The 14,337-nt window shown below is 40.6% G+C and overlaps 2 protein-coding genes across 3 annotated transcripts in view; one reads left to right on the top strand and one right to left on the bottom strand.

Annotated features, from left to right (window-relative positions):
• Positions 1–3,535, top strand: part of LOC101477282 (uncharacterized) — a 63,393-nt gene extending 59,858 nt beyond the window's left edge. For both annotated transcript variants that reach the window (XM_076888033.1, XM_004575804.5), the window contains exon 9: positions 742–3,535. In XM_076888033.1, coding sequence (XP_076744148.1) covers positions 742–1,885 — 1,144 coding nt within the window. In that variant the 3' untranslated portion in view covers positions 1,886–3,535. The remainder of the gene's footprint in view (positions 1–741) is intronic.
• A 6,785-nt stretch (positions 3,536–10,320) lies between these two features.
• pigm (phosphatidylinositol glycan anchor biosynthesis, class M) lies at positions 10,321–14,217 on the bottom strand. Its single transcript, XM_004575805.4, has 8 exons — positions 13,844–14,217; positions 12,851–13,024; positions 12,581–12,707; positions 12,248–12,497; positions 11,887–11,990; positions 11,512–11,666; positions 11,314–11,415; positions 10,321–10,506 (listed from the first exon to the last, which is right to left on the bottom strand). Exons 1-8 carry the CDS (start codon positions 14,012–14,014, stop codon positions 10,339–10,341), a joined length of 1,251 nt encoding a protein of 416 aa, XP_004575862.1. The 5' UTR covers positions 14,015–14,217; the 3' UTR covers positions 10,321–10,338.
• Between the last annotated feature and the right edge of the window lie 120 nt (positions 14,218–14,337).

Below are 14,337 nucleotides of genomic sequence, written 5' to 3'. Positions count from 1 at the left end.
AACCCTGTTATTACCACTGTAGCCATGCACTGTAATTGGGTTTCCATATAAAAACTGAAAAGATGAAGAGGGGAAAAAACATATTTTGATTATTGTTTTTGTGGGGGGGGGCACGAAGAAAGCCACAGAAACAAGTCAAACAAGTACGGGAAAAACTGGAAAAGGCATTTAACGTATGAATGCTGATTAATCAGAATGCTGTAATAGTTATAAATATAATTGAGCTCTTTTATCTTTTTCGATCAATCGCTTACTCAGCGTTCAACAAGATGAATTTCAAACTTAAAATCATAAGAAAATACAGTTTGAAAAGACTTTCATGCAGTTACTGAACACATTCGGGTTCAGCTACTGCACTGTGTAAACATGAAGATATATTGCATTGTGCTGCCTATAAACTAGGAGACCGGGCCATCATTGATCTTTGGGGTTCTGGATGTTGACTCTGTTCTCAATTTTCAGATGAGACACATCCCGGAAAAGATGAGTCACTTTTGGAAAGATCCTCTCGTGAACTAAATTGAACCAAACTTAGAATTTTTATGCTTTGAGTCATTTGGCAGAAAAGAAACAAAAACATTGAGTATGCAGTGGTTGCCATATGGATACATGGGTAGAGAATGGCTCTTCGTGGACTTTGTTGAAAAACAGTAAAACTTTGTAAGTTTTGTGTCTTTGTTTTGTGACTAATGATCTATTTTTTTCCTTCTCTTTCCACTTCCACTCTTTCCCCCTGCACAGCGAGCGTGGAGAACACCTCCGGAGACACTCCTTCAATGGAGGAATGGGTGATGCTGCAGATTCTCTCCGGCTCTCCTGTCCCACTCCTGGTGCAACCCAGCGAGGTCACCACACTCCGTGGACCCCACTCTCCAAAGACAACCTCAAGTTCCGCCCGGACGGTTACTATAACCAGGAGGAGCCCCTAAACTACTGCAAGTCCTCCGTGGGTCCCCATAAAGGTCTGAGCCCAGGCGTGGGTGGCGGCTGGCCTCCACGACAGAACTCAGGACCCGTCAGGGCAGGCCAGGGCGTCAGCTACATCCCCTCTAACCGCATGAACAAGACCGGCCAGTACGGGAAGCCGTACCGTCTCTCGCCCAGCTGTCACAGCAGCAGAGGTGGTGAGGTGTTTGTCTCCAAGCTGTACGGCAACGTCCAGATTCCCACAGACCCAGACGCCTACTGCGTGGACCTGGTGAAGAGCGAGAATGGCTACGGAGAATGCTTCGACGGTCACCTGATGCCGGAGATGCCCCCCATAAAGATCGAGCACGACTCTGATTCGGAGAACGGCTGCGACGCGTACGGCCGACCCTGGACGTGCCGCGACCAAGTGCCCGTTGACCGTCGCTATGGTAACGGCCTATATGACCACACCGTTGGCCTGCAGCTGAAATCCGAAGCTGATTATTACGATCCACAGTATTCGCCCTGCCAGCGGGGGAAGGCTGGGATCAGCCCGCCGTACAACAACGGTAACTATCAGAACTATGCAGTGAACAACGGGAACGCCAACGCACGCCTGTTAAAGTGCGACAAAGACCTGGGCAGTAACAATGACTCCAGTCAGTTTAGTCCTCAGAGATTCCCACACTCAGACTCTCTATGCAGCAGCCAATCCGTCAACCTCATGGACTCGCACGTCTACTCACAGGATCCACACAAGGCCTACATGCAGTCTGACTACAACAAGCATGGCACCTACGAGTTCAAAGGTCACAGCCTGATCCATTCGATCAAGCGGGAGCCCATAGACTCGCCGCCGTGGCCTGAGAGCGGCCATGACATGAACCAGTCCATAATGGTCGGCTCCAGGAACGTTATGCCGTGCGTGATGAGCACAGGACACCACAAGTCCAGTCCATATATTTACATGCCGTGAAAGTGACACGTCAACACATCTGCAGATACTTACCCTCTACACAAACACACACACATACATATTCTGTACACGCAAAGAAATCAGTGTGCATTAAAGTACTTTGTCTTATCGTTTTCATACACCAGCATTATAAGAGAAGAGTTATTTTTTAAGGGATTCCCAGGATGTCACATACTTCTTCTGTTTGACGAAGAAGCTCAGGTTCTAGTGTTGTGACAATCAAAGTTAATACGAATCCAGTTTATGCATAGATTCGTTTGTTTGTAAGGATTAAACTTTGTAGCTGGTTCCAAGCACTTTTAGATTTAGCGACGACAAGACTTTTGAAACACAGTTTTATTTTATTTTTTTTAATATGTTGTGGACACCTGACTTTTGTGGAAGAAACAGAGATTTAGCTGTCGAGAAATGTTTTGGTTTTTTTAACCTTGCACACAGGGGACGACTTACGCCTACGCTGGTCTCAAGGGAGATGACGAGTGAGTATGAGAAAAACAGGTGATTTTTGCATGTTTTCATGCTTTTAAATTACTGCCAGGGCAGTTTAAAAAAATAAATAGGGTGAGCAAAGTTAAATTGGTGCCACAAGATAATACTTAAAGCACCGTAAAACACTTGTTCATTCATTCGAGGATATTTTAATGCATGAAAAATCTTCTTTGATGCCCGTTTGTTTTGTGTTCTGAATCGTCTAAAAGCGTAGCTTTCGATGCAACATTGGAAAGTTTTAAAAACTGATCCTTGCTTGCTGCAGAACTGTTCAGAAAACTAGAGACCAATTAATACTGCATAGTGTAAAACATGTCAAACTATCAGTAGAGCCAAAGCTTTAAACTTTAAGCATATTTTTTTTGTATGTTACAATCAGCCAGATTACATAGAAGTAAGCAGGGAATCAAACCTCCAACACAAGCCCTGTGGCGTGTGTCCTGCTGAAGTCTCCATGAGCAAGGCATTGATTGGTACCTTGTGAGTGTGCTGCTTTGCACTGGCTGCTGGGCTTCTTTGTGAAAAAGGATAACGGGAAGATGAAATTCAGAGTGCACAAGATCAAAGTTTAAGAAGGCTGGTAATTCAAAAGTGATACTAACTGAAATCATCATGTAACTGCTGTTTTTTTAATCGTCAAACAGTAAAATATTTTAATTAAAATCTTTCAAACGTCATCATTTTAGATCATAAAACTCCTGTCGCACCTTCTCTTGGAGGTAATATTGTACAGCATAGGTGAGTGTTCATGACAAGTTCTGCATTTCAGCTCATATACCCCCCCTCCGGGTTATGATGCCTTTCACGTCGTCCTTTCAGCCCCGAAACATTGGACCTTGTGTTCACATCAGTATTTTTGCACTAGTGAATTTTTAAAAAAAGCACCAAATTAAATCAATGTCAGTCTCAGTTTTGTGAAGCTAAGTTGCACTACTGGGAATAGTTCAGTTGAAGTTCAGCCTATCCAGAAAGGTTTTGGAGTCGACACGCACAACTGTACATGGTGTCACTGTTTTGGATTTGTCTTTTTCTCTCTCTCTCTCTTTGTGTGTGTTCATTTCAATAAATGTTTGAGGATTTGTATTTATTGTAAGACGCAAATAATTTAAAAACTACAGTTTTGAAGGCTTTTTTGTTTCTGTTCTACTAACGTAAATAAATATGGCTTGTATATATATATATGTATATATATATATGTGTATATATATATATATGTATATATATATGTATGTATATATGTATATATATATGTATATATACATATATATATATATACATATATATATGTATGTATATATATGTATATATGTATGTATATATATGTATATATATATATGTATATATATGTATATATATATATATATGTATGTATGTGCAGTGTCTTCCAATGTTTCTAAGTGTTTTTGCAAATGGGAGTTATCTATTAAAAAATCTTTTCTTTATATGAAAAATTTGTTCCAGGTGGTCATTTTTTTTAGTTACTGCAAGAATAACATTAAATGTCCTAGCTACACTCATCAGACAAACATCATCACAGAGCTAATGTGAAATCATGTACAGTGAGAGGTCATTTTACCAGACTTCATGATTTCCAGCTCTTTCTAGGATCATCAAAACACAAATTCTGCTGTTCAGTTAACATCCTTGTCTTTTTAGCAGCTTTTGAATTTTTCACGCACACCAAATATGGTTTCATCCTTCAGATTTGTCTCTCAATTAATAATAAATATTCAGCAGAACAGGATACAGAGTATCTCTAACCACATGCCCTGTATGATTAATGTGCTGCAAAGTTGGCGCGACAACTTGCTTCACACGATCTGGGAAACTTCCCCATTTCTCACCACTGCCTGGGATGAGGGCTAGAGCCAGGGGAATGTTGGCGGTCACCAAAAGGTGGAGGGCAGAAAAAGAGGCAGTGGACATGAGGGGAAAGAGATGTAACCTAAAAGCTGTGGTTAGATCCCGACCCTGTGGGATTCCCAGAAGAGCTGGACTCCAGTCCATCCAGGCAGTTAATTGTATTTACTTGGCACATATGGTTTAAAGTACTCCCTGAACATTTATGCTCATCTACTAAAATTATCATAGGTATTCATTCAGCGTCGCTTCCTTTGAACGTGACTGTAGAAGTGCAGTATGTGGTATTTGGATTTTTTGCTTGTCCAAAAATCAGTCAGATTTAAAGAGTAAATAATAAGTGGCTTGAAGGCCAAACTCAGAATTCAAGTGGTTGCAGATAATGGGACACAACAATTTAGCATCAAGAATGGAGGAAATCCACCAGACAAACAATTGCAGCACTGGAACTAAAAATGAAAGTAATATCAGAAATTACAGAAACTGATACTCCGGAAACAATTAGGCTATTTGGTAAACTGGCCAAAGTCGAACCTTTGGGTCCTGGGACACCGTGGGAACTTTCATGATACGCGCTTCATACTTAAAAGTAAATGTTAGTGTAGACTGTATATAAAAGATGGATGTAAACCACTATGATGGCTGATCACTCCACAATCTGAAGCATCAGTGATAGTATTTTAGAGGTTGTCCGTTAATTAAAATTAATCATGAAATATCAAGACTTTTTAAAATTATATTAGTATGTGCACTTGGCCAGTGGATAAATGTTTTTCTTGGATACTCTTGTTATTGTTTACAAGCTGGTTGCTGCCCAATAGTTTTTAGGATGAGGGGGAAAAAACTTTTCCAGATCAAGCAAACGTCAAACAGAAACAGAATTGAGATTTTGTGCAACAAATACACATACTGGTAAGAAAGAACTAGTTTCTCCCACTGCCAACTACAGTATCGTAATTCCTCCCTCTAATCCCCCCCAGAAGCTTGTGTTTGTTTTACTGTGGGGAGAGTATAGCTTATAGGGAATTACGGGATACACGAGGATCAGCCAGTAGGATGATTTTGAGTGTGTACATACATTTGTGCATGTTTGTGTGCATGCTAGTACATCAAGTAAGCGCCACATAGTCACATCCTATGTTTGTCTGTAAAGCACAAGAAATCCTATTATGATTTCCACCATTATCCACTATGTATTTACAAAAATAAGGTCTAGGGCCAGCATTCAGCTATACCACAGATCCAGAACACTGAATAATGGTTATTCAGTTTGTTTTGTTTCATTATTAGGTTTTTGGAGATAATAAAGATAAAAAAACAGGAAAAAAGTGACCGTAAAATGGTCATTTCAGACATGATTTAAAATCTATAGAAAATCACAGAAAATGTCTGTAGCCTCACAACAATATGATAAAATGAACTGAGATGACCTGCTGAAGTTCAACCTGAGCATCAGAATATGGAACAAAGATGATTTTAGTGACTTTGGAGATGCTCTGCCTGGTTGTTGGTTGTTGTTGGGGCTGGTCTGAGTATTTCAGAAACTCCCGATGTGATGGATCCATGCTGCCTTGTATCAAGAGTTAAGGCTGCTGGTGATACACACCACATCCTACCTGAGCGCTGTGGCTGACCAGTATACCAATCTAATGATGGCTGCTCCCAGCAGGACAATGTCCATTGACTCAAAGCTCAGATCATATCGAGCTGGTTTCTTGAGCATGTCAGTGAGTTCACTGTATCCAAATTGCCTCTACGGTCAAGAGATTTTAATCCGATAAAAGCACCTTTGGGATGTGGTGGAACAGGAGATTCACATCATAGATTTGCAGCCGACAAATATTTGAAGAATGTTTCCAGCAGCTTGTTGAATCTGTGCCATGAAGGCAGTCCTGGAGGCAAAATAGTCTCCCACTCAGTGCTAGTAAGATGCATCTTATAAAGTGTCCAGTGTTGTATGTTTTACTGTATTTGGGAAATAACTCGACATTTTTACATAACTGTGAAAGTGTATAATTAGCAGTCTCCAGAACTAGTATTTCTACATTATAAACTACACTTCCCATAAATTCTTCTAAAGAATTGTATTTTGATACTGTCCTATTGAGCAATTACCATGTGTGTGTCAGTACTGATGTGTTTTACACGCACAGTTGTACAGAATGCCTTTCTTCCTCTTGACTTACAAAAGGCAAATTAAGATCCTACTTCCCATTGGTGCTTCACACACAATGTGTTTATGTTTCTAGGAAACTGCATTTGCAACATGTTTTTCATACAAAAGTGCAGGGCCACCTGTGCTAGGTTGTTTTGGCTGTGAGAAAATGAATGCGATTTTTATGTTTTTACTTAGCAGAACTATAGGAACTACAGTGTAGGAGAAAGTGTAAACGCTATTCACAACCCATTGTGATTCATAAATAGTGTGTATGCAGAGTGCCAATAGGTCAATAGCTTTGGCCCCAAAAAGCCTTGTTGGTGACACAGGCTAATGTTTTGGGACTTCCTGTTCAATCTGTTGTCCTTTAATTTTTAATCTTCTTCTTCTTTTTCTAAGAACCTTCCCAAATGGCACTGATGATCATACTCCTCCAAGATGCCTGTGCTCTCACAGCATTTCAAGCAACTGGTTTGATGTTTTCTTCATTCAGTCCTTTATTCCGTCACTGAAGGTTTTTGGTGTTCACAGTTGATGGATGACAGTCGGGGGTCACCTGTGACAGATGAGCATTTATGCTCTTCAAGACCATAATTATCCTCCATTCTCTTCCATTAATCCAACTGAGGGTCAGAGAAGGGCTGGAGCCTATCCCAGCTACCACAGGTCAAGAGGCAGGGTACACAATCTGAACTGGTCACCAGCCTGTCGCAAGGCTAACACATAGATACAGACAACCACTCACACCTATGGGCAATTTAGAATCACCAGTTAATCCAACCCCACTAACTGCATGCCTTCGAATTGTGGGAGGACACTGGAGTACCTGGAAAGAACCCACATGGAGAACATGCAAACTACACACAGAGAGGCCCCAGACTGGATTCAAACCCAGGACAATCTTGCAGTGAGGTGACTGTGCTGCATAATAATGTTGAAAAAGTCTCAAGTGTCTTTCTCAAGATTGCTTTCCTGTAAATGTATGCTCCCTTTTGCTCTCCACTTTTACTGCACGCAAAGCCTGCTTAAGCATATTACGTCAAAAGTACTGAGGAGGCTTTTACTCACAATACTATTACCACAAAACTCCAGGTAATCTTTGCAGATCATGCACGCACTGCATGTTAAGATATCCACTTGCACTCAGACTGTTGACACTAAATTGTAAACAGAATAATGGAAACAGCCTTAATTAAATAGTTAGAAATACTCTGAACAATAAAGCATTCTGCTCTCGTCTCGCAGGGATCAAACTGCATAACAGGAATCACATTCAGGCATAAAGTCCTCTTCATGACGAGTAACAAGTAACTCGTGACGCAGTGTTTGATACTGCTACAAGATTTCAGTGAGCCATTTGTCTCACTGTAGCTTCATATCAGATGCTGTGACAATGACAGGGAGGAGGAGCGGCTGAGGCTGACTTTAAATGTTTAATATTCACTCGCATGCACGCAACCTTCGATCACGCCATCTGTACAATGCTCGTTCGGTACAGGAAGGGGAAAGGATGAGGACGAGAAAAAAAGAGAGGGAAGTGAGATAAATTTGAGAGAAGAAAAAACAGAAGTCAATTTGGGAAAAGGGAAAAAAAAAAAAGGAGTAGTGCTTTAAGGCAACTGTAGTGTAACCAACGTGTTTGACGCTTGCTGACAGCTGATCCGTGAGCCACGGTGTGTGTGTGTGCGTGCAGATCAAAACCTATAATCCTATACCATACAAGGTTGCGTGACCGTTCATACCCTGCTGTTCTCTGCTCCACACACCATTTGGCCTAACTGGTCACTCCCTCTCTTGCTCCATCTTTCTCATACACGTTTAAAAAACACACAGAGATAAAGGCAGATGAACAAATACATGCATACATCCCCCCCAGTGACAATGAGGAGAATTCTTCAGGGTCTGGCACAAACAGGCATCTGCATACACATGCATACACTTCATTAAACACACATATACACATTAGCATATGGGACATAGTCACGCAACCCCCTCAACCTTCCCACTTCTTGCTTCCTGAGCACAATTAACAAATATACAGTGAACGCAGCGCCTTGTTTTCTTTATTTGTCCACATCAGCGCACCAGCAGCAGAACAGTGCTTTCCACCTTTTTTAGACTGTTGTGCCTACAGAGTGCTGTTACCCTTCACTCACCAGACACATCAGGTTCATCTGAACTGGTTTTAGTTTGCCTCCATAGTTCACCAACTATGATGGTATGATGAAACTCTTAAGGGGACAAGTAGCTGTAATTTGGATTGGCTGCCACAAAAAACTGAAATTGTAATATAGGGGAAAAACATATTCGTATTAATTTGTAATCCTAAGAATTTGCAAATAAACCCCTGAATGTGGCCGTCAGTTTTAAAATAAGATGGTTTATGCATGTGCCTGGGGGGCAACTAGCCAGTTGAAAGGTTACTGGGTGCATCCTGGTGATTCAGAAACTAGATATGCAGGCTGCAGCTGACCATGACTCACACGCATGCACATACGCAACACACAACCAAGACCTTATACTCGTACAGAAAAGCAAAGCAATGTGCAAATGTCTAAGGAAAGCCACCGATTTGACCCAACCTGCTGTGTATCTCAAGCATTCATAATGCGAATCCAGTATATTATAATTATTATGCACTTCCACTATCAGTCCCAGGATCAACAGACACGCTCAGAACCAACAGGGCTAAAGTGAATGCTCTAATAATTTCCATGTGAGATTAGAGGGAGAGTACAGTGAGATTATGGAGCCACTGCCAGCTCTGTTTGTTTTAGGTTGTGTTCATGCTCCAGTTGACTGATTAATCTGCGAGGGTTACATGAGGATGTTTGCTCAAGCTGTCCCTTCTGCTTGCAAATGCTCCTGCCTACTGGTCACAGCTGCAAACTGCAGCCAAAGAAGCTGCAAGTCAAACAGCTGCCTTGACAGAAGATTATGCATTAGTGGCCTAGACTGTAAATACTGTGCTTGTCTGTTTTCTTACAGTGTTAATAGTAAACACAGATGAAATCATTAGGTCCGAGACGTAACCAAGGATTTGAAATTACACAACAGCATTCTCAGGAAATTACTTATTTGATTTTATTCATTTGTGAAACTGTAAAAAAATAGACATAAAGACAACAGTGCATTTGTTTACCGTTTCTAACAGTAGAACTATTTAACATATTCTCCCTCAAACCAAGAAACTATCTCCTACCTGTCAGATTAATGTGCAAGTCAGCCTCAATTTACACCGGTCAGGACAAAAAACACGACACAATTTAGGACAGATTTTGCTGGATTTTGTAACGGTAATTCTCCTCGGTGCAATCTAATCCATAGTTCAAGTGCTGAAAGTACCAACAATAATGTCAACATGAAAGTGAGACACTCAGACTGAAGGCTTCTCGATTCCTAGCAGCATACAATTGGATTATTTCTCCCTCTGGAGTTAGAAAATGCTTTCCGTCACCACGAGGTCAAAATGCCACCCCAGAAAAAATAAAAAAATCCCCGAGGGGTGTGTTAAATACTTTGACCCAGAGCTGTTTATTAAGACTGTTTGTGATCTCTGATCTGCAGCAGGTGTTTTGCCCCATCAGCAAACTTTTGACAAATGACTTGGCCACAGGTGGAGCAGACTTCAAAGTTACCATCCAAAAAAACCTGGGCAACAGTCAGTTTCTGCTACGTGTCATACACTGTGGATTTAAGTGTTTTGACCGGCAGTGGTGAGCATATAATCCAAAGGTTTAACTCAGAAAAACTGAAAATCCACCTAAGCCTTTGTCGCTCAGAAAACGTAGTGTTCTTTGCTAAAGTGATTTAAATTATTAGAGAAAGTAATTAAAGTCTGGGGAGATTAAACTTTGGTCTACATGGATCCACAGTGCATGATCTGAAAGAGCATCCTTTGAAGTTTCAAAGACAAAATTTCTTCCACTTTGAATACATTTGGGTTTTATTCAGCTTTCAGTCTCAGTGGAGTTTTTGTTGGTTTGTAATGAGTTACAATCTGGATCAGAATAAAGCAGTTGACGACCTGGAAGAGCAATCCGGCTAGCCAGATCCATAAGAAGGTGTTGTAGCCTTCAAACTCCAGGAAGTAGGCTGGGCCCAACCAGATGGCCTGTTTAGGGGAGAAAAATATGACAGTTTATTTTAAAAACATTGCCAGATGACTTCAGTTCTATGTATCCTATCACTCGTATAACTTTCAACTCAGCATGATCAAGATCACAATCAAGAAAACAAACTTTAGGGCTCTGAAAACACCGCCAACTAGGAGGTGCTACAAAATAGTGACCACTTGAGGCTAGCTCTAAACATTAGTCAATCCTCTTAGAGCTACATATTAAAACGCACAAGTTTAAGGCAGAAACACAGTTTTCTGCTTTCATTCTGGCACAAAAAAAATCCTTGTAGACAGTTTTACCCTTTGTGAAAACTACAGGTGGGTGAATTTGTACAAGGCTCATCCTATCAAGCCGTTCTGAGGCTTAAAAATTTTATTTCCGTGGCTAGTTGTCAAGCTGTAGCTAACCAAAATTTTGTCTTGCTGTGTAGTTGATTGTAGTGAGTGGTAAGGGACACTAAGTGGTGAGTAAAACTGTAGTATTTTTCTAGTGTGTAAGCACTCGTCAGACGGTATCTGTGTCTGTGCAATGCACCTGTACACTCCATGAATGCACCTTGCTAACCAAGGTGTTAGCTAATAGTGTAACAATCCTCCCTCTTGTACAAATATGGTCACTTCTGGCTACAAAACACTAATATTAGAATTTAAAACACTAAAATTAGAATATTAAACTACTAGTCTGGGATTTTGAATGGAGAGCCCATAGATTCAGTCTATGGTATGAAATCTGATTACATTAACAAATGTATATCTGAATTCATATTTAACTGTAATTTTAAATGTGCTTAACTTAATTACCTGTCCAGCAAACCAGAGGAGCAGTAGTCCCAGCCCTTGTTTTACTGTCAGACTCAGGTTAGGGATGACCAGAGGAAGTAAGCACAGGTACCAGAGGAAGTACTGTGAAAGGATTACAAGAAACATTGTTAAATTTGTAAAGTCTGTGTGTTATGTCTAGGACAGGAGGAACAAAGTGAAATTATGTTAGGTATGTACCTGAGAAGTGCACACTTTGTTGAAGGTAACAAAAATGGCTGTGTGCAGGAAACAGCAGAAGGCCAGGTCTTTGTAATACATCCATGATGTTACCAACAGCAGGGCAAACTGCGGCAGGAATGCTGCCAAGCCTAGCCACTGGCTCCACGTACTCTCTGCAAGGCCGAAAGAAATGTGCTCATTTAAAAAATAAATAAATAAATAAATAAATAAAGCTGTATTTCCCGCTGTACGTTTGCTCAGTATAACACAAAAGACAAAGGAAAATAACTCAACACACCTATAAATCAGATTTAACAAGCATTTTATTGCCTTCAAACTTCATCATTTCACATGCTACACAATACAGGCGTGAATGGTTGGATGGATAAATACCTGCAGTAAGGTAGAGCATGTAGAAGTATGGAGAGAAGTTGTGTCTGATGTCCCTTCTGGTCAGATGGTACAAATAGGTCTCATAAAGAAACTGCCAACCATACCTGCGTTTGTACGAGAGGACACACGTGTGAGTAAGAGTGTTGGTTCAAATAATGGGTCACAAGAGGCTAGCATTAAGTCAAATCAAAAACAGTACTTAGCATTGTTGAAAGTCATTCCTAAACAACAGTTTATCATCTTCAAAGTAATTTTTATGGCATCTGAATATTAACCATTAATGCTAATTCCAATAGCATTAGTTGTAGTAATAGAACAGTCATTTCTAAATCATGAAAACGGTTTGTGGTGTCCATCTCACATGTAATAGAAGAGTGCTGTGAGTGTAAAGAAGACTCCGCCAGCCACACTTGCAAATAGGAGCAGATCTTGGTTGAAGAAACCAACAAAAAAGCCGACAAGCTTCTTGAATCTTGAGACCTTTTTGGCTTCATCTACCCTGATTTCAGCTGTGCGAAGGGTCAGGGCAATGGGCAGAGCATACGTAACAGGGTAGATCTTCATATGAACCGATAAACCATACAGCAGCGCTGCCCAGGTCAGACGCTGAGCTGGAAGAAAACAAAAGGAGCCAATAAACACAGAAGCTGCGAAAACACATGATCAAATTAATGCTGATATATTTAACCCACACCTCTGCGTTCCATGCAGAGCAGAGTCCCCAGCACCAGAGCTGCCAGGATTGACTCAGCATTCCCTCGGCTGGACACGCCCATGGGCAACGGGTTGAGAAGCCACAAAGAAGAAACACAGCGTGCAGTCTGAACATAAACAAGCAAAAATGTATTTTTGTATTTTTATCTGTAAAAAAAAGAAAAAAAATACCCCCCCCCCCCCATAGCTCATCTAATTAAAAAAAAAAAAAAAAAGAGAGAGACATGATGAAAGAGTGCCAGTCACAAACCTCAGCTCTTAGACCTCGCAGGCAGAGGACTTTGTAGATGAGCAGTCCTGACAGCACATCGCATACAATGAAGAGGATCTTTCCAAAAACCATGTTAAGATAGATGTTTGGGGTGAGAAGCCAGGCCAGCAGAGGAGTGTAACGGTAGGTTGACCTGTTGTATGGGGACTCGCCCTGTAAAAGGAATTCCCCACATGAAAATGCTGAATTTAGGTTAAATAAAGGGGTTATATATGATAACCAGCTAAAACAGCCATTTCATCCAAAAGCCTGACAGAAATTTTGTCTTCTGTTGACGGTTTCATACACCATTCTTAAAGTGCTAGAATAAATATCATATCTTAAACATAGCTTATTTTGTTAACATAGAAATGTAATAAGGACCTCACTACAAAAAATATCCTAACATAAAAATAATATATTTTTATGTTTCACTCTCTGCATCTCTGGAAAGTTAAACAACAACCCCATAAATTGGCTGTATTTGATACAACTCCAACTAACTTCATGTGTTAAATATCCAGGTGTCCAAAACTGTCTGAACTTCACTTAAAAGTCAGGCATTCTCGTTGATGTGTGTGTGTCTTAATATTTTTCTTTTCTCCTTCCACCGATCTTGTGCCATAGAGCTACTCTCTAGCCTAGCTCTGTCGGAGGCTTCTTCCTGTCAAACGGGATTTTTTTCTTCCCACAGTCTCCAAGTGCTTGCTTTGGGGAGTTGTTTGTTTTCTCCCGAATAACTGCGCTTTATACCACATTGAGGGGAATCCTGTTACGATTTGACGTTATAAAAATAAACCTGCATTGAACTGAATATACTAAGCTTTGGTTTGGTGACCTAACAGCTTCAATTCCAGGTAAATCCTAGTTCATAAATTCTCCATTTAGCTCAGTATTAAGTAATGTTACCACCCTAATACAACTGGTGCTTCTCACTATTTTTCATTGTCAGCGTTATATCAGCAGGACATTCAGTTTTGAGACAGTTGTTACCTCAGTAATGAACCTCGCAGCATCTGTGAACACATGGTAGTCAATGTCAGTGTACTTCACCGCCATTGTCCTGTCCTGGTAGTCTCCATAAGCGACCAAAGCCAGTCTTATAACGAAGGAAGCCGTGAAAAGGAAATGCTTTTCAGTGAGTTTAGATATTAGCTTCTCCATCACCAGCCACGGAGTGATTAGCAGGTAGGACTGAGAGCTACGTTGGCTATTTTTCTATGTTTAACGTTACTTCGCGTCCATATCCTTTCCATTTAGTTTACGGACTTATCAAACATTAATACTAGCGAGTATTAATCCCATTTGAATGCCCCAATTTCAAATATGACAACACGGAAGTTATCCGGAAGTGGCATTAGCAAAATTGTCTTCTTCGTATAAATTCTACAAAGGGCTTCAGTGAGCACAGCTAATGCAATAGCACCACCTACTGTGTTGGAGTGGGACTGCTATTTAAAATTGGAAATTATGAAGCTATTTTTAAC

This window comes from Maylandia zebra, linkage group LG9, assembly GCF_041146795.1.
Source record: "Maylandia zebra isolate NMK-2024a linkage group LG9, Mzebra_GT3a, whole genome shotgun sequence".
Classification (NCBI taxonomy): domain Eukaryota; kingdom Metazoa; phylum Chordata; class Actinopteri; order Cichliformes; family Cichlidae; genus Maylandia; species Maylandia zebra.
The sequence above is the reverse complement of the archived record's forward strand: the minus strand, read 5'-3'. Positions and strand labels throughout refer to the sequence as shown.